The sequence below is a fragment of the Mytilus trossulus genome, chromosome 14, assembly GCF_036588685.1.
Source record: "Mytilus trossulus isolate FHL-02 chromosome 14, PNRI_Mtr1.1.1.hap1, whole genome shotgun sequence".
NCBI lineage: Eukaryota > Metazoa > Mollusca > Bivalvia > Mytilida > Mytilidae > Mytilus > Mytilus trossulus.
The window spans coordinates 11,166,679-11,189,156 of record NC_086386.1 but is presented as its reverse complement, the minus strand read 5'-3'; the positions used below and the strand labels follow the sequence as shown (position 1 = coordinate 11,189,156).

Below are 22,478 nucleotides of genomic sequence, written 5' to 3'. Positions count from 1 at the left end.
TACAGATAGTGTTATATCAGTCAACTTAAGCAACAATTTCCTAAAACAGCTACCTCAAGACGACAGACTACCCTCGAAATTGAAAAATTTAGATCTTTCGTTTAACAAGATTCAGAATTTTAATTCAGATGGCCCCTTCCCGTTTACCACCACAAATCAACTGATGACCCTTAATTTGTCTTACAATAATATTTTGTTAGTTAGGGATATATATGTCGATGGTGTATTCCGGAACTTAGGAATGTTGCAGCATTTGGATGTTTCTTATAATTCATTTGATAACAGAAGTTATTATTGTCCTGATGAAGTGTTTAAAGAGCTTAAATCGATCCAAAGTCTGCATATTGACGCTGTTGTAAATGTGTCATTCGGAAAGGAATTTTCTAGACTCCATAAATTGACAAACCTGAAGTTAACTGGATTATCTGCACGGAAAACAGTACATAATGACTTTTTTCGTCATCTCCCCAACTTGAAATTTATTGATATGTCTTCACAGTGGGACAGAAATGTTTCAATGTTTTCTGGACTAAAAAGTATTGAAAGGGGAACATTTAGAAGACTTCCTTACTTGGAGGTCTTGGATATATCCTACCATCGTCGGATAGGATTGTGTGGCTTTACAAATGTCACTCATGATCTTCCCTTTACGTCGATTAAAGTGCTCAAAGCTCAATATCTTGGATGTGAACGAGGTGGTAGTACCTGGTTGTTTAACAATGACATAAAACCTTTATTGAATACCAAACTGCAAGAATTATATGTCGATGGGAACAATTTAGATAAAACAGAACTCGATGCTACAACTTTCATTCCTAAGTCATTGCGTTACCTAAGTGCTACAGACAACAGATGGATAGTTGCGAAATATGCATACTTTAACACACTGCATCATTTAACAAATATCAAGAAAATTGATTTGAGCTTTCAAAACAGACACCAGATGTCACAGTCTTTACACTCTTGGCAATGCGTTGAACCATCTTCAGTTGCCGAAATATCTTGCTTATGTAAAAGATTTCCATATACAGAAAATGTTAACCATTTAACATTTGAACTAAACAGTCTACAATCTAATCTACTGACCATGAGCAAAAACGAAAATAAAACTAATTATTTCACAACAATCCATTCTTGTGTACCATATTTCTATCCTTCATTTCAACTTGTAATCGTACCACCTAATACAGAGGAAATTATTGTAGAAAGTGCTCGAGTCGGATATTCTATTCCACCTGTATATATTAGCACGTCTACAGTTAAGAAATTAAATTTACGAAATAATCAGATATACTCCTTTACTGGGCCTTTGTGTAACTTTACAAATCTGCAATACCTTGACCTTTCTGGAAATAGGGCAACTGATATTTCTTCATATATATTTGGAGCTTTATCAAGTCTTCAACATTTGGCGCTTGATAATAACATTCTCGGTAATTCGAAAATCTTCAGCACATATCATTCAACAGCAATTTTTGAAAACCAAACTCACTTAATGTTCTTAAATATGTCATCGAACAGGCTGTCAATTCTGTTCAAAAACTTTTTTTGGCGTTCGACGAAGCTTAAACATATATATTTAGATCATAACTTATTGGTAGAATGGAATGTAACAATAGAGCATATGCATGACCTTGAAATTATTGACATTAGCTGGAATCAAATCTTGTACTTATCATCAAATGGAATGCAATTATTGGAGAAATCTTTTAAAACAAACGTCTCAATCAATATGCTGAACAATCCACTTCAGTGTTCATGTGATTCTTTGAACTTTTTTAAATGGATACACAAACACAGAAATCATTTTCTACATTTTAAAAACTACACATGCAATTACAAAGGGGGTGATTATACGATAGGTAAGACAAACCTTCTTTTGAAGAAAGACTGTGCCTCCTTTATTGAACTGATAGTGCTCTCGGTTATTTTCATAATAACGTTTATAGCTATCGTGTGTACATCATTGATTTACCGCTTCCGCTGGAAGCTGCGATATTGGTACTATGTTATGAAGGGAGCGTACGGATACCATCGTCTTGAAACAGATGATCATTATCAATTTGATGCTTTTGTGTCATACGCAGACAGCGATCGACATTTTACAAAGGATAAGATGGTGGACTATCTAGAAAAACAAAGAGATTTCCGTTTATGTATACATCATAGAGATTTTATTGCAGGATGTGGAATAGCAGAAAATATCACAAATGCTATCCACAACAGCAGAAAATTTGTCTGCGTACTTTCAGAGGATTTCATGTTATCCGAATGGTGCATGTATGAGTTTAATATTGCATTGACAGAAAGTACAGTCTCAAGACAATGTCAGAATATGATAATTATGCTCCGATTAGGACGGATGGATATGAAGAATATCCCCACTGAGATTATGTACATATTAAAAGAGGATACTTATATAGAATACCCCGAGAACGAAAACGATAGAGGAATGTTCTGGGAAGATATGGCTGAATCATTAGTTTCGTAAGCTATGAGAAATCAATACATTATGAAGTTCGTTAGCGATTATTCAGACAAGATAAAATATATCAAAACAGATCTGACAAACACAGTACTGTTATGAATTGATGAAGCGGAAGTATGCCAAAAACGTCTCGTCCTTTTCCCATAAAAGTTCCATAAATAATACCAGTTGGTGTTGAAGTATAGATAATTGGTACGGACGTTGTTGATCATCTAAATAAAGTGTCATGGTATCCTCTTTTTGTTCTCATAAATATTACTTTTTCTGTTTAAGTCTGTTTTTGGTGAGTTGACTTTGTACTTATACGTCACTTTAATGTGTTATTGTGTCTCTTTGCCCATGTGTGTTTTTGACACATATGACTTGGCCCTGTACTTAAGCGTTCCGCCATTGGGTTTTTGTTCTATGATATTTTTTGTATTCTTGTCTTTATTTTTGCATAAGTTTTTTGTCGATGTGTCTTTTTGTTTTTCTTTCATATATACACGTATGACGTGCCTCTGTATTTATACATCCTATCGTTGTGTTATTGTGCTATGGTGTAGTTAAGTATTTTTGTGTTCTTATTTTTTTCATTTTTGCTTACATGTCTACATGCCTTTAAATACTTATTTCTTTCATTTCTGTTTGTTTATATAATGATTAAAGTTATAACACAATGTTGACAGATGTACCCTCATTTGAGACCTTTTTACCCATTATGTCTTGTTTTATTGTTCATACATCGTAAATTCGTTGTCATTTTAATGGATGCGACTTAGATTTTATACTAATTCAATTTGGTTTTAAAGCATAATTTAACTGCTGTCGAAATTTAATAAAAAATGTTCTTTTTTATTTTATGTTTTTAAATGTTAATCCTTCTGAGTATATATTAGTGTCTAAGGAATACCATAATTCATCAATGCTCAAATGAATGAGTGAACACAAAGCCTTATACATTTTGTTAGGGTCATAATAGCTTTATTTCCCTTCCTATCTATATAAGATCTCAACAAATTCATAAAAAAAAAACTTTGACAGACGGAGTGACTGTGGCTAAGTTTTTAGTTTTCTTTGTTATGGTTTGTCTCCTCTTGTTTTTTTCCGTTTGATCACTTTATTTTCGACTCATAAGTTTGAATGTTCCTTCGGTATCTTTTGCCTCGGTGTAAGTAGTGTTTTTAACGACATAAGACTTATCACAGAATATATATGTAAACTTATGCATAGATTCTGCATATTCGTTCGGAGTTTCTAAGAACCGCAACCACTTATTCTTCTTTACGGTAACTTCCTCCTGATAATAAGGAGCGCATCATGTAAGGATTTAAAACAGTAATTGCGTATATAAACGGGCACAATAATGTTAATCATCAATGAGGCTTATATTCCACGAGAAGACAATGGCGATGAATGGAGAGTTGTGTCATTGGCACTCACACCACAACTTCCTTTATCTGTGAAATCCATTTAAAAATATTTCACTTTTAAATGCACAGATCATACTAAAAAGTTTCATCCTCCATCATACTAGCGGTTTTTGTTTGGGTTCTCAAGGTTGCTTATGAAGTAATTTGTCAATTTATTTTTATCTGTTCGTGATGTTTTTGTCTTTTGTTAGTGTTTTTTTTTTTTTTTTTTTTTTTTATCTATACCATTTTTTGTATGAACAAAAACGACATAAGAAGTTTTTATTTAGAACAGTCATCTACAAGATCATTCATTTTCTTTTTTCTTATGCTTATATAAGTTATATAGTCCAACAAAAATAAATAAAAAAATTCAATAAAATTATAAAATAACATGGCAAATACCAAAATAATTATTAAAATGCATGTATGTTCTTTCGAATACTGATTATAACTTGACACTCAATTCATACAAACATTGTGTTTAGTATCGATTCAGGTCAAGAACTCTGTATTTTTCAATATATGATGTTACACCAAAGGCTACACAATATACATCGCACATACAACAGTAATAAATTCATTTTGAAAACCAAAAAAACCAACGAAATCCTCTTGTAGACTTTCAAATATGCACGAAAACTTATTGTTTATGTATCGTTATTTTAAAATTTAATTGGCTATTTATAAGATCGTCATATAGTCAGCAAAATTTGAACTGAACAATGAAAGTAGCTGATTTGATCTTCATAGTATTACGTTACGTTCAAGAATTATACTAGTCTCTCTTCATTCTTCGTGAGAATTTTATATTTAAATAGATATACGAAGATGTGGTGTTAGTGCCAATGAGGCAACTCTCCATACAAGTCGTTAATTGTAAAAGTAAACAATTATCGGTCTAAGTACGGAGCCTTGACTCACACCGAACAGTAAGTTTTAAAGGGCACCAAAATAAATATTGTAAACCCTTCAAACGGAAAAACAAAATAACATTGAGAATGGAAATGGGGAATGTATCAAAGAGACAACAACCTGATCATAAAAAAAACAACAGCAGAAGGTCACCAACAGGTCTTGAATGTAACGAGAAATTCCCGCAACCCGGAGGCGTCCTTCGGCTGACCCCTAAACAAATATATACTAGTTAAGTGATAATGAACGCCATACTAGTTTCCAAATTGTACACAAGAAACTAAAATTAAAATAATACAAGAATAACAAAGACTCCTGACTTTGGACAGGCGCAAAACTGAGAAGGGGTTAAACATGTTTATGAGATCTCAACCCTCCCCCTATACCTCTAGCCAATGAAGAAAAGTAAACGCATAACAATACGTACAATTCAATTCAAGAGAAGTCCGAGTCTGATGTCAGAAGATGAAACCAAAGAAAATAAACAAAATGACAATTATACATAAATAACAACAGACTACTAGCAGTTAACTGACATGCCAGCTCCAGACTTCAATTAAACTGATTGAAAGATTATGATTTCATCATTTGAATATCAGGCACGATCCTTCCCGTTTTGGTTTAGTATCATATCATCATAACCTATAAGAGAAGAACATAACCCGTGTCATGCCAACAACTGGTTTTGGAATAAATGTGTTTAGTTCCGACGCAAAGACCCTATAAGCGAATCAATATTAACGCCAAAATATGCAATCTTTAATGACCTGACAACAGTATCGTAACTATATCCCTTCTTAATAAGTATATTTAAAGATTTTGTTAGTTTCTGCGGTGAATACTGACATTTTTGTGCTTTATAAAGAATATTTCCATAAAAAAAAGGATGTGAAATACATAAACGTATAAGAAGTCTGCATGTTGAGCTATATTTACGAATGATGTCCTTATACCGATGATAAAATTTAGTGAATGTTTTGACTAGTTTGTGATATCGAAAATACTGGTGTATACAAAATCATCTCTTTTATCATAAATTTTAGTATTAAGCTTTCCGGTAGTTATAGATATCAAGATCGAGGAAAGGCAGTGGTCATTGTTAGTATTAGCTTTATCTAATGTAAGTTCAACAGGATAAATTTCTTTAGTATACATACTGAAAAGACCTTATCTATATCAAAAACGAGAAACAAGAAATTTTCATTAACCACATTAACAAACGACAAGCACTGAACATTAGGTTCCTGACTTAGGATAGCTGCAAACAAATGCAGCGGGTTGAAATTTTTTAAAGGTACCATCATTCACCCTTACCTGAAACAGTAGTGTAACATCACAACATGGAAAAACACACTATTAAATTTTAATTAAAATGGCTTAACTCAATCAAAAGACATATTAACACAAACAAGTGAATATACACTGAACGAATAAATTTGATCTATGACACAATATAGATACAACATCAATAAAATAAGAGGTGAGATGTCTTACCATTTCAGCGAGTCATAGCCTTGAACAAATGCCGCCAAAACGAATAATGTACACAGGTAAATGACGTATGAGACGTGCTAATACAAAAATGTATAACGAGAAAATGTCGAGTTTTCATACCATTTTGAGTGTTAATAAAAACAATAATCAATTAAAAACCAATTGTTCAGAGAACAATTGAAGGTCTTTCCATCAAAACAATGTATTTTGATATGAAAAGTTGTGAAACTAAGTTTAAAATGTCATTTCAATCGTCAAATAATAGCTCCTAGTAAGCTGATTCCAAAAATATATTGTTTCCATACATTTTTTTTTAAATAAGGGAGATAATTTGTTACTTCCGGTTTGAAAAATGTTACTTCCGATTATATTTGAATATTTACTTGACACTTATTCCAAAAATATCTGGTTCTATATACTTTTATATTAATAAAGTACAAAAAAATAGCGACTTCCGGTTTACAAAAGGTCACTTCCGGTTGTTTTTTTAAAGGTTAAATGGTTTGATACCTTTTTCTAAAAGTTGTTTATCTTTATCATGTAGACATATAGAATAAAAGCAAAGGTCAAAATCTAGAACATCAAATTAAGCTATGACCTTGAGATCAATTTCAAGGTCATAAACCAAGGACCTCAAATCAAAAGACCATAGGTCTTAATTATATTTAGTTAATGAGTTATATCACCAAACGCGTATTTTTAAATACAAGAGGGGAGAAAACTCCCTTTTACATTCAACGTACGCTTGCAATCAAAATTTACATCTTACGACATGTCGCAACTAACAATTTAGTAAAAATAATTTGTTGATATCTTATACAGTCTTTGGATATAAGTGAAAATAAGCCAAATTCAAATATAAGAATATGACCTTGACCTTTGACCTTGACCTAATTTTCATTTTTTGGGACCAAGGACCTCAAATCAAAAGATCCTAGGTCTCTATCACTTATGATTTATAAGATAGAAATTCATATCACTTATATCAGATGCATAAGGGGAAATAACTCTCATATGGAGCGGTCATATCGCTTCGGTCAAAATAGGACAAATCATGCCAAGGATATAACGAGCAATTTTGTAAAATAAATTTGTCATAATCTTTTACGGTTGCGAAGGAGATGCGATAACAAGGAAAACAGTGTTTGGGGAGATAACTCCTACAAAGAAAAGTATTCGTTTACGCAGGGTAAATTTCAAAAGCGCATAAACTGTTCGATATCATATACAAAATATCTAAGCGACATATTGCGAAACAAATGTTTATCGCAAGAACAAAATTAGGCGAAAGAAAAAAAAAATAATCAGAAGAAAAACAAAAGGTCTTTCCACAGAAAAGTGGAAAGACCTAATAAAGGCTTAAGCTATATATATGATAAGATGAGGTTTGATTGCCAATGAGACAACTGTTCACAAGAGACAAACTGACGCAAAATTGGTAAAACTGTTGGTCACCGTACCGCCTTCAACAATAATCAAAGCCCATATTGCATATTCAGCTATACAAATCCTTAAAATGGCAAATGTAAATCATTTCAAACCAGAAAACTTATTAATTTAAAAAAAAAATAAATGAAACAAACATTATAAGTAAAACAGCAGCAGACGGCAACCACTTAATTGCTGGCTCATAACAAAGGACAGGTACATACATACATAATGTTGCGCGGTTTAACATGGAAGCGGGATTCCAATCATATTAATTTCTGTATTTGAATTAAAGTTGATGTTAAGACAGATCAAAGCCCGAAATCAGTTTTACAAATCATATATCAATATAAACAGTCTATGTACTTGATAAACATAAGAACTGAACATAGACACTTATCGTACAATTGATAGCTGTGAACTAGTGTGAGTTGTCATCATATTTTATGTATTGAAACCTGATCGTTAACGAACTTGACATCTCAACAGCGGTAAATTGACCTTTGTCTAATGTTGAAGGAGGAGCACTCATGGTTCTAATTGGAATGCCGACAGTGTGTTGACAAGCACGTCCTCCAAAATCATATTGATAATGACCTATACGATTGACAAGCACAAACGCTTGTCTATATCAACCAACTAGACGACTGGAAAATAACTGTCGTATTCTTGTACAAGTACACACATTTTTCCGACGAAATTATCAGATTAAACTTGGTTTAATACCCGGCATATCTCGTTCTAATATGTAATTGATATATAGTCACATACATTTACAAAACTGTAAAAGCAATCCGAAAAGACAAAATTGGGCAAACATACGTTTAATTAGAAACGAGATTTTAGCTTCTTAATTATAACATATCTAACTACTAGTAACTGTATGCTGTATTCATTGTTGTTATGCACTGTAATATTGGCCATTGCCAATTATTGTAATCGGTTTGTGCCATTAAAATATTTGTATTTGTATTTGTATTTATAAAAGAATAGATTATTTTATTTAAACGAACAATTAAACATATTTCAAAGACGAAAACAAAAGTGTTCGTATTAAGGTTAATAAAGATAATGGTAGTATACCGCTGTTTAAAAGTCATATATCGATTGAGAGAAATTAATCAGGATAAACTAACAGAAGTTAACCCGTCAACTAACAGAAAAAAAACAACGAAAGAAGAATCTTTGAAGTTAAACAAAAGCAAACGCCAAAATATACATAGAAATAGACTATTTAATAACAACTGTAAAATATAGAATAGATTTAAAATTGAAAACAAGCGTTCGAAGCTCCCCTATAACCTGACCTGCATCAGAAACGCGAAACAAAGAAAGCTAAAGCAATTTACACAAATGACAGGCCACGTTAAGATTTTAACACAACAGGGACATATCAATGCAAAAAGAAATACAACGTCATCACGTAGAATTCAAGCTCACATTATATCATGAGTAAAGTGTTATCAAAAGTATTAAGCTTTCAATTTGATACACAAGACACGCATTTCGTCAACAGATAACTCATAAGTGACGCTCGGGTGAAGTCGACACAGAATATTTATCTATATAATAGGTCTAGGTATCTTCCAAAGATCTTATGTGTCAAAGGAGGATTCGTTCTTTTACAATATCTTGGCTCATAATTTTGATTCTTAAATACTGCGGACGCGCGAACGTTTTAACTGACATAAGTGACAGCGGAATTCTCTAGCATATCGCATGTGCTCAGAAATGTAGAATATATTTAACTGTTTATTTTCTCCTTCAAAATATTCCCATGACCATTTACTACGCGCCTTTAACAGCCCGGTTTTTTTTGTAATGTTCTGAATCTCGGTTTAGACCAGACTCTGTAAAGACCCGTCTATGTTGCATTAAATTGATATTTTCAACAACCCTTACAGTTTTCATGATGATTGTTTCATTAGATAATCTAGATTAAAAAAAAAATGTACTGCCGAAATTTACCCAAATGAACTTGCTTTGATATTCATCAAATATAAATGGTAATAACTGGCCTTTCCTAGATTAAGATATTTCAGTTTGACACTGGGAACTCCACACTAAATTTCCCACAAAAGGGGTGATGTTTCGTACCCTGCTGTTAATTTTCCTTTTTTGAATGATGATAATCTTGCGGTGTTTATATATCACAATTCGTTTGTAATACCCGTGTTTGTTTTAATATTTTTTATTTGAATGCATGTAAACTGTGTATTATTGGCCAATCATTAAGCCAGGAATTTCGTTACATTCTCTTAAACCTTTACTAAATTATTCTATAAATAGTATATATTTTGTTTTGAAGTTAGGTTGTACCTTTAACGGAATAGCACGGATGTGGTGTTTACCGTGCAGGGAAATAAAGAAGCTATCCGGTAAAAATCTTATGGATCCTTTAAATAAACTTGTGTTAATAGTTATCAATTCAACACTGTAATTGGATCTTTGAATATTGTTTCTTTTGGCAGTAACATTGACCTTATTATACGTGAATTAAAAGCAAATTAAATAAGTTTTCTTGATTTCTTGTTCTACATTTATCGTTTCGAGGCCTTTTACAGCTTACTTTGTGATATTGACTTTGCTTATTGTTGAATGCCGTTTGGTGATCTATAGTTCTTAATTTCTCTGTCATTTTGGTCTCTTGTGTAGAGTTGTCTTATTGGCAATCAGACGCCGTCTTCATTTTAATAAATAGTATTGGTATTTACATATGCATATTAAAAAGCTCTACAATCTATCGATTTATGTACCTGGCATTACACATGTTCATTATTTCCTCTGACTTTTTATGACGGTTTTACGCTAAATCCATCAGATATTGATATGTACTGATTATTTAGTCTTAAATGCATGATGTTTGTTGGCTTTGAACTAGGTGAAAGTAACTGCGAGTACCCCCAGTTCTGTACTAAGTTTCTTTTTGTACACGGTCACGTCAACTCTGTTTTTGTTAAATGTATTATCTGTTGTGTCCATCTAGTAATTTAAGCCTTATTCAACTAGTTTGTTTTTAAGTTCATCTTTTTAACCAATGTACCAGATTATGTATAGGGTTTGTCGCCCATTAACACGTTTAATTTCGGGGCTTTTCATAGCTGATTATGCGATATCGGTTTTGATCATTTTTTCAAAGCTGTTCGGTGACCATAAGTTGTTGAATTCTGTGTCATTTTGTTTCTTGTGCAAAGTTCTCTCAGTGGCAATCATACCAAATCTTTTTTTTTGTACATACTCATCTGAAGTTTTTTTATATTATTGCTTATCTGATGTAATTTCCAATTTTAAAATTGAAAACGACTAGTTTGTAATAGAGTCGAATACTCAGGTATCCGTTGGAGTTAAATCCGACGTATGTACAAAAGCTGAGGCATAGAACGCTGGGTATATGGTTTCTGCAATCTCTATTTCCGAATAATGAAATAATGGAATCTTATCAGAAACGTTTTGATTGTTTTAGAAAATAACAACATTAATATTAAATAATTTTAAACAAAAAATTAACATTAAATGATTTTGTTTTTGATAAAATTATAGTTATAACATTTTGGGAAACTAATAAAAAAACTCAAATATACCAATCAATAGTTGTAGTTAGTTCATGTTTGACATATTTTTTTATAAGGCTATAAATTATTGGTCTTTATCATTATTGAATGCGAACGGTTCATGGCTTATAGTTGTTTAAATCCACTTTATTTGGATTTTATGGTTGAATGTTGTTTCATTGGTTTTCATATGTCATTTACTTTTTGAATGACATACTTAAGTAAGAAATGTTGAGAATAGGACGAAGGAAATTAACTCATTTGGATAAGGAATCAATATGTAAGACGTTGATTACTCCGTTTAAGAATCGAACGATTCGGCAAAATCTTCCCAGAATGTTCTTCTATCCTCGTCGTTCTTGGGATATTCCATATAGGTATATCTCTTCTAATGTGTACATAATTTCAGTGGTTATATTCTTCATGGTCATCCGACCTAATTGGAGCATAATTATCATATTTTGACCTTGTCTGGCAACTGTTCTTTCAATTAAAGCAATGTTGATTTCATACATGCACCATTCGGATTTTAGAAAATCCTTCGAAAGTACTTAGACAACTTTTCTGCTGTTGTGGATAGCATTCGTGATATTTTCTGCTATTCCACATCCTGCGATAAAATCTCTGTGATGTATACATAACCGGAAATTTCTTTGTCTTTCAAGGTAGTCAACCATCTCATCCTTAGGGAAGTATCGATCACTGTCTGCGTATGATACAAAAGCGTCAAACTGATAATGATCCTCGGTTTCAAGTCGATGATATCCGTACGCTCCTTTCATAACATAGTACAAGTATCGCAGCTTCCAACGGAAGCGGTAAACCAACAATGTACACACCACAACTACGAACGTTATAATAAGAATAATTGACAGCACTATAACGTCAATATACGATGCACAGTACTTCTTCAGACGCATAGTTGCTGTATTTATCGCATAAATATTGCATTTATAACTGCATGCGTAATTTTCAAAATGTAGAAAATGTTTTCTATGTTTTTGTTTCCATTCAAAAAAGTTGACAGAATCACACGAACAATGAAGGGGATTGTTCAGCATGTTAATGGAGACATTAGTAGTAAAAGAGTTCTCTAACAGCTGCCTTACATTTGGTGATAGGTTCAATATTTGATTCCAGCTAATGTCTAGAATTTCAAGATTTTTCATATGTTCTATTGTTACATTCCAATCTACCAACAAATTATGATCTAAATATATGTGCTTTAGATATGTCGATCGCAGTAGTAAATCTTGAAACAAAATGGAAAGACTGTTTGATGACATGTTTAAAAATACTAAGTTCGTTTGGTTTTCAAATATATGTTTTGAATCAACAGTGATGAAGATTTTCGAATTTCCGAGAATGTTATTATCAAGGGCTGAATGTCGAAGACTAGGTAAAGTTCCAAACACATATGATGAAATTTCTGTTGCTTTATTTCCAGAAAGGTCAAGATATTGCAGATTTGTTAAGTTACACATAGGTCCAATGAAGGAATATAGCTGATTGTTCTGTACAAATAATTTCTTTACAGATGGTGTACTAATATACAATGGAGGGATCGAATATCCAATGCGTGCGCTTTCCATTTTGATTTCCTCAATTAATTTAGCTTTCTGATAATATGATCTTTCAGGTGTAAATGTTAGATGATTAGTATTTACTTTATACAGATACCTCTGACATTAACAACCTATTTCAGCTACTGAATCAGTATAATCACATTTCCATGAGTCTACAGACTGTGACATTTGGTGTCTATTATGAAAGCTTAAATCAATCAATACATTTGTTAAATTCATCAGCATGCCATAGTAAGAGTATGGTCCAACTATCCATCTGTTATCTGTTGCGCTTATGTAACGCAATGATTTGGGAATAAATGATGTAATTTGTTCTTCTGTTTTATCCAAATTATTCCCATCGATGTATAACTCTTCGAGCTTGGTATTCAATAAAGGTTTAATATCATTGTTAAAAAACAGAATGCTACCACCTCGTTCACATGCCAAAATATTGAGCTTTAAAAATCTTTATTGACGTAAAAGGAAGATCGTGAGTGACATTTGTAAACCCGCATAAACCTAACTTACGATGGTGCGATATATCTAAGATCTCTAAATGAGTAAGTCTCCTAAATGTTCCACTTTCAATATGTTCTAGTCCCGTAAATAAACATTGCGTGTCCCATTGTGCTGACATATCTAGAAAAATCAAGTATGGAAGATAAAAGAAGTAACTTTTAGGTATGGTTATTCTTGTTGCTAATCCTGTAAGCCTGAGATGTTTCAACTGACGTAGCGCAAGAAACCCTTTCCCAAATGATACGTTTACAACAGCATCAATGTGTAAACGTTGTAGCGATTGAAGCTCCTGGAACGCTTCATCGGGACAAAAGTAACGTCGGTTCCCTAAGGAATTATATGAAACATCTAAATGTTGCAACAGTCGTAGGTTCCTGAATATTCCATCGAAATATGTATAAACTATTGTGAGGTTAGCGCCCGTGAAGGCAGCTCCCAAATCAGCTCTCGTTAATCAGTGATTTTTGTGAACATTTTCAATCTTTTACGAAAAGGATTAGATGCAGTACGTATCTGTAGACATTTGTGAGTGTCATAACACGAATTTGAGGTTTGTGAATGTGAAACAGACTGTTTTGACAAAATGATTTTTTCACACATAATAAAAACAGTGAGCAGTCAGCCATTCAATAACAAAGGCCAGTTAATTCACCTGTGTAATGTATTTCTACGGCGGACCAGACGTGGCACTAGAGCTGGGAAAAGTGTTCAACGTGCGATACCTGTTATAACAAGTAAGATCAATCATTATGATAGCCAGAATATAATATGTCACAAACAACATGGTGCCAACATCGCGAATCTAGCCAAAATACCACTTCTGAAAACGAACAGTTTAATTTCAGATGAAATAAACACGAACAACAATATTGTTATATCTGTCTTAAATTGTCCATCAGTTAAGAACAAAGCACTCTCAATTAGTGACTATGTTGTTTCAAATAAACTGGACATGTTTGCAATAACGGAAACCTGGTTAGGTTCAAGTATAGACGAGTCAGTAAAACAAGAATTAGTTCCGACAGGCTATGACTTTCTCCAATTAAACCGAGAGCATCGGCGCTGTGGCGGTATCGCTCTTATGTTTAAAAAGGGCATGAACATAGAATATCTTCCAAATAATGACATTTGCATAGATCAATTCGAACACATGGATTTTTCGTTTTGCCATGCTAAAACATGCGTAAAGTTTTGTGTCATTTACCGGCCTCCACCATCAAAGTCAAATGACTTGCGAACTAGCTTATTTTTCGATCAATGGAATTCTTATCTCGAACGGATTGTAACTTTCCCACATGAATTTATCATTACCGGCGATTTCAATTTTCACGTGGACGACAAAAATGACTCCAATGCTATGAAATTTTTACAAACTTTGGAAGACCACAACCTGACACAGCACATATCCACAGCGACTCACATTCGTGGACACACACTCGATCTTTTTATCACAAGGTCGGAGTCAAATTTACTGAGAACCAAAGCCTCGGTACATGAACCGAATTTATTTGATGCACGGGGTAACCCTTTTTGTGATCATCATGCTATTCAAGCCGTTTTGGCTGGTGCTAAACCAAAGAAAATAAGTAAAAACTTTTACTTTCCGTAAATGGAAAACCGTTGATCAAGTTGAGCTGTCAAATGATATTGTTCTTGATATCCCTGATACAAATCCATCTGTTGATGAACTAGCGAATCAGTATGACTCGGAGCTTCGGGATGTTGTAGAAAAACATGCGCCTCTCGTAACAAAATCTGTGCTTCTTCGTCCGAACACGCAATGGTATTCGGATGAACTTCGTGAGTCTAAACGTAACAGACGGAGAGCTGAGCGAAAATGGCGAGAAACTGGTTTAGAGATACACCGACAAATCTTCAAAGAAAGATGTTCAAATACTGGCAAACTTTAACATCAAACTAAACAAGATTTCTTCTCCAAGAAAATCGAGGATTGCTCAGGTGATCACAAACAACTTTTTAAATTGTCAAACTCATTCATGGGTAAGCAGCATGATATTGTTCTACCAACCTCAACATCGAACACATAACTGTCTAATAAGTTCGCACATTTCTTTATCAATAAGGTCACCACAATCAGAAACGTATTAAGTCAGCATTATTCCTTTAACAGAGAGTTATATTTGGCTGAAGACACTCCGTTTAATGGTGAGCCTTTGGTTTGTTTCAAACGCACAACTAACAATGAAGTTTTTAAAATCATCAGCAAGTCACCGAACAAGTCATGCGAGCTTGACCCTCTGCCGACGCATATTTTGAAACAAAATATGGATGCTGTAGTTCCATTTATCGGAAACATCATTAACACTTCGCTTGAACAATCAGTAGTGCCTTCAACATTTAAAGAGGCGCTAGTAAGACCTTTGTTAAAAAAACCTGGACTTGATAAGGAACTGTTTCGGAATTATAGACCAGTCTCTAATCTTCCTTTCATCTCAAAATTGTCGGAATAAGTAGTGGATAAACGTCTTGATCAGCATCTTGACAACTACAGGCTTCGTGATCCTTTACAATCAGCGTATAGACCACATCATTCAACTGAGACAGCCCTGCTTCGTGTTAACCATGATATCGTGGAAGCACTAGATGGACAATTATCAATGGTGTTGGTATTACTTGATCTTTCAGCAGCATTCGATGTGATCGATTATTCAATATTGTTTCAACGGCTCGAACATTCGTATGGGATAACTGGAAAAGCATTAAATTGGATTCGTTCTTATCTTACCAACAGGAACCAGCGAGTCGTTATAGGGTCGGATAGATCAAACGCCAGTCATCTGCCATTCGGAGTTCCGCAAGGTTCAGTTCTCGGACCAAAACTGTATTGTCTTTTTTCGAGACCAATTGGAAATATATGCCGTCGTCATGGTTTCAAATTTCACTGCTATGCAGATGACACACAGGTCTACATGACAATCAAACCACTCGATGACTGGAACAACTACGTTAAAGGACTTGAATTGTGTTTGGAAGAAATTGGCATTTGGATGTCAAACAATCTGTTGAAACTAAACCAGGATAAAAACGGAACTGATCGTCTTTTCATCGAAACATCAGTCGAAGAACATGCCTGTTTTCCAACTTAAAGTAGGTGAAAACGTCATCAATAGTGTCACATCGGTAAGTAATCTTGGTGTTTATTTTGACAGCCGTCTTACCATGGAAAAACAAGTTGCGTCTATCGTAAAATCGTGTAATTACCATCTGTGCAACATTGGACGAATCCGACATTTCATCTCTACGGATGCTTGTAAAACTCTGGTTAATTCTCTTGTAACTTCCAGACTTGACTACGCAAATAGTCTACTCTTCGGCGTTAACAAGTGTCAAATTGAAAGGTTACAGAGAGTTCAGAACACTGGAGCCCGTCTTGTTACGAAAACTAGGAAAAGAGAACACATTACACCTATTCTCGCTGGACTGCACTGGCTCCCTGTTGAATTCCGGCCAAAGTTCAAAATCCTTGTCTATACGTACACGGCACTGCAAGGAACTGCCCCGGACTATATACAGGAACTATTACATCAGCAAACAACAACTAGGGCACTACGATCAGAGGGCAGCCTTAGACTCAGACTGCCACATGTCCGAACAAAAACGTACGGTGAAAGACAATTTAATCGTGCTGCCGCTACCCTATGGAACAATCTACCTGTACAAATTCGTCACTCTAAATCTGTTCAGTGTTTTTAAAAAACAATTGAAGACATATTTTTACAGACTTGCGTTTAATAAGCTGTTATCTTAATTCTTATTCTTTTTATTTGAAAATGTGCTGTGATTTTTGATTTTTGTTTTCTTCGTACAATTTTTATTCTAGCAAAAGTTTTCATGACCATTTCAATTATTTATTATAATCTCTCTGCTAAATTTTTAATATATTTTCGCTTTCTATGTTTTAATTTTTTAATTTTTTTTGGTACTTATTATTGATTTTAATTCTATTATTTTTCTATCAATATAATTATTTATGTTCATATATCTTTCATATATACGTTTTTAGTTCTTTTAAACATAACATTTTTTATTCCATTTTGTTTTGTGGTTAACTTATTATATTTTTATCATGCATATATATATGTAAAGCGCCTTAGAGTGATTTTATTGTTATATAGGGCGCTATAGAAATTTTTACTATAATTATTATATTATTTAACGAAATCATATTATAAGACAAATTCAGACTCAACAGATATTTTGTGGTGGGAAACGGCAGTGCTCCATCTGTGCTAAAATTCTCAATCATGTTTACCGAAAGATCTAAGTACTTTAATTTGGATGGTAGACTGCCCTCCGGTGGAAAGTTTGTCAAATTATTATTGCTTAAATTGACAGATATAACTTTATCTGTAAATACGGGCGCTGTAGTAAGTTTTAAGCCAGAGCAATCTGCAATCAAACCTACTGTTGACGCATATACAATTTGAATTTGATGAACAATTGAATGCATAATTCATTGCTATATTGCAAATGATGGCAACTGTTGTTGCTTCAAGATATATCATCTACAATAAAAACCAATAACATTAAATGTTAACGTAAATATCTTGCATCAATTTATTGATATACATTGTGCAAGCTATGAATATTTGAAATGACACAGATACCTTAAGTCTTTTCTCATCATTATTTCATTTCATTTTTAATAAGCTGTCAAATATTTGTTCAACTGATTTGATTACAAAAGAGGGACGACAAATACCAAAGGAACAGTCAAACTCATAAATCTAAAACAAACTGACAACGCCATGGCAATTATCGCACTTGATTTATAGCATGTCCAAGAGAGATTTCGTTCAGTAATTTTTAACATAATATTGATATTTTCATACAACTTCCGAAATAAAGGCAACTGACTGGTGATACCTTCGAGAACCAACAGTCTAACAAATGAGCTCCCGACGCAATGCACATGGTAGTAATAGCGCTAATAATATACATTTTACTTCATATACAAATTTCGTTTAATTAATTTTCAATTAATGTCGCTTCGACAGGAGGTGGTCAATTTTATTGAAGTCAAATACAAATCCCCTTATCTGAATTGTCTCTGAATAACATCAAACATAGTTTATATGCCTAATAGATCAGAGAGCATGGTGGATCTGATAGGTTCAATACCTTTTATTATTATAATGTCAACTTATATTACGTCCATTATATTTCTAAAGCAATTACATAAACAACAGTACAATTTATATTCATGAATATTATTTAACTCCGCCTTACAACATATCCCTGTGTCATTCACATTTGCATAATTTATATTTCACACATATGGCCCTATTTTCCTCGATTGGGAAATCACAAAAAAATAATAAAAATAAAGACATGACTCGTACTTACATGAACAACAAAACGGGTTCCAAATGTGAAACAGCTCTTTATATCTCCTTATTATGTGTTGTGTAGTCTTATGTCCTTTTTTCATTTTATTATAGTTTAGCAGGTCTTCCGTCGGTTTTTATAAATGGAAGTTAAATTGAATTTAACCTGTTTCTTTTACTATCAAAATCAAATACAGGCGTGACATATATTTGATTGAAAGGCGACCTTCTTGTTTTGTTTACAATCTTTGTAATATAATTCTTTTCAAAGAGAGGTGAAAGATATAAAAAGGACAACTCATAAGTCGAAAATAAACTGACGAAGTCATGACTACAAAAGAAAAAAAAGGTAAACAAAACATATCATCACTAAAGACTAGGTAACACGAACCCCGCACGTACCTGGGGTGAACATTGGTGCTTCAAAAAGGTAATCAGACCCTTTACAAGACTTCAAAAAACAACATCAGCATCGAATTGAAAAAGCGTCCAAAGAAGTGGAATAAAGTGATATTTTTCTTTTCTTAGATGAATAAAATACAAAAAGTTTCTTAATGAAAAAATAGGGCTTAACCGATTAAACCGATACAATCTCATTTAAACAGATAAAATGAAGGAATAATCTCAGGCCTGAAATCTTGTTTATATCCTATAGCCAATATAAACTAATAATAAAATCATGTAGAATCAAAACATAGAAAATCAGTAAAAATCCGATTGATTTAATGTACAGTAAAATTTGAGAAAGACATGTTACATACCACAATATCCATATCAACAGGATGAACGACTGTGAGTCTAGCAGTTTTATTCATATCAAATAAAAGATTAGATTTAATTTATTGATCACATAATCAATTTTATTAACAATAATTAAATATCTTACTTCAATGTTAAATTAATAAACATTTAGAATATTTTTTTCATGATACAGTATATCGTTCGCACATATATACTTCTCTACCATACAAAAATAAAGGAAAGAGTAAAAAAGTTCTGTCCGGAGCTATATATAGTGTGGAAGACATTTCTTACCCTTAGTTTGTAAGATTCACACTTTAATAAATTGCGCTATTTTTTGGCCTTCACAATACAATTGTAAAAACTGTTTGATTAAATCCCACATGATCTTTTCCATACACAGGAAGCGTTTTGCTAATAATCAAACAAGAAAACCATACAAAAGGGAGAAGATCTTTTTTATTTATTTATGTATTTTTTTTTGGAATGTAATGTATAAATACATTGTTTATGAATATAATATCAACCAACGATCTTCAAGTTAAATGCTTCCTATTATCATCGCTATTATGATGTTTCACGATTATGTTGATATCATTCTTAAGTCGGGATGATAACATCAACAAACTTGCTTTACTTTAACCGATTGTCATAAGTATTATGGCACATAGAAAAACACATGTACAATCTGATTGAAACCAAAAAAAAACAACTCGTTCGCTTTTTATGCTTAATTTTGTAATATTATAGATTTCAATCCAAAGGCCGTAATATATGTATCACTGTTAAAATATTAAGTGAAAGATTTGGTTTCCACATATACCAAAATCTTTAGTTATTATTTCAAAGTTACAAATACTTAGTTTGTAAGTCTGGAAGCCTGTAGAGTACTTATAACTATTTGAAATCACATCCTATGTTATACAGTAATGTTGGTTTCAGAGCTCGTAAAGTTATGTACAGTCCATGAAGTGTATCGATCCATTGAATAGCTTAATTCTCAAATATTATCAATTTAATATGATTGTCAAAATATTATTTCACATTGTCAAAATATTATTGAACATTTTTTGTTATTGATACTCACATTGATTTTCTTATCAATTGATTTCAATGTAAGTGATATTAATGCTTTACAGCTATAAACAATTCGTATTATATGTCCTGTCAAAACTTATATTTTAAACGCAGGCAAGCGTGTTTTCCTAGACTGTTGTTTACATATTTACACTAATTCTTATTTAAATAGACTGATAGAGTGGTTAGAGGAATAGGGGGAGGGTTGAGATCTCACAAACATGTTAAACCCCGCCGCATTTTTGCGCCTGTCCCAAGTCAGGAGCCTCTGGACTTTGTTAGTCTTGTATTAATTATTTTAATTTTAGTTTCTTGTGTATAATTTGGAAATTAGTATGGCGTTCATTATCACTTCACTAGTATATATTTGTTTAGGGACCAGCTGAAGGACGCCTCCGGGTGCGGGAATTTCTCGCTTCATTGAAGACCTATTGGTGATTTCCTGCTGTTGTTTTTTATTTGGTCGGGTTGTTGTCTCTTTGACACATTCCCCCTTTCCATTTTCAATTTTATGATATTGTTTACATGATTATATATTTATTAGTTGTTTGTTTTGCTCGATCATAAGCGTCTTTTTTTAAAAACTTTATAACTTTTTGATAAATTTACAACCTTTATGGATTGTTATGAAACATCAAAGCTTTTCTTGTAATGCTTTGATCTGAATGTTATAATTGGCTGTGCAGTTAACCAAAAACAAAAACTACTACAAATGAGCAAACATTTTTTTGCAAACTTGTGTTTAATATGAATAAGATATAAGTTTTAAAAAGATAGGAGTGATAATTGTTTTAACAGCCATTCGTACACTGTGTGGTATTCTACTTGAACAAAAAAAAAATATTGATTTACTAAATCGTTACCCAATTTATCTCATGTTGCACCAATGTACAGTTATGCAAAATGAGAACTACTAATTTATAAATCTATGTATGGTTTTATAATAAAAAATATTAAACAAATGACAAAACGATTCATTTTTACACAAAGGACAGAGAATTAATTTATTAAGGCAACACTACTACACCGCTGTTCTAAAGTGATAATTCGACTGAAGAAAAACAAACCCGGATTTAAAATTAATTCTTAAATGCAAATTTACTTTATAGATAACCATCAAACAAAAACAAAAACATCAGATTGACTTACGTTTATGTGTTCACTTACTTTGTAAAAAAAATTTGAATGATTAAAAACTCAAACCAAATGATCTATCCACATTTTGTTTTATGTTATAAGAAGAAATCTTTAAACAATTAACACGTATGTGGTAGTGTCTTTAAAACAATAATCTAAAAGTCGAATATCATACACACTGGGGTGTTGTGAATACAGTTAACATGATAAAAAGTAATATAAGTGATGCATGACATGTGTTTCCATGAATAAGAATTGTACGGGGAAACGCGTTATACCGATAAGTGAAGTATCGTTTTGATATTCGATACTCGATGGTAAATTGTGAAACTCAAATACTTAAGTACTCGTTAACACCTCTGCAGTATTATATATCATATCTTAAATAACAACATATTATTTATTGCTTGTCTATGACCTGCCTTTTCGCTTTGTAAACAATAAAGTGATAAAATTGTCGATATATCTATACATAACTCAGAGATGTACATTATCGTGGCTGCTAATATTTGCCTCCTGTATATCGCAACCCCTATGGGTTTTTTTTGTCTTCAAATTTGAATTGAAAAAAAAACAGAACCGCTATATGTATGCTTATTCTAATGCATAAAAAAACGTATTAATGTACATAAGTTAACAAAATGAATAAAATATGAATAAAATGAAGTTCTGCGAAACTGCATTAATGATTTTTGTACAGTTAGGCCAAGTCATTACATGACATAAAATGACATCATAAGAATGAGTACATTTTAGTTTTTCCGCTACGTTTACGCGCTGATAATAGTAACAGTTTGGATAATATCACATTAAAATTTTGG

The 22,478-nt window shown here is 32.7% G+C and overlaps 1 protein-coding gene across 1 annotated transcript; it reads left to right on the top strand.

Moving 5' to 3' along the window:
* Window positions 1–241: 241 nt before the first annotated feature.
* On the top strand, window positions 242–2,491 carry LOC134697471 (toll-like receptor 4). The gene is made up of 2 exons (XM_063559751.1): window positions 242–1,433; window positions 2,088–2,491. Exons 1-2 carry the CDS (start codon window positions 242–244, stop codon window positions 2,489–2,491), a joined length of 1,596 nt encoding a protein of 531 aa, XP_063415821.1.
* Window positions 2,492–22,478: the final 19,987 nt, after the last annotated feature.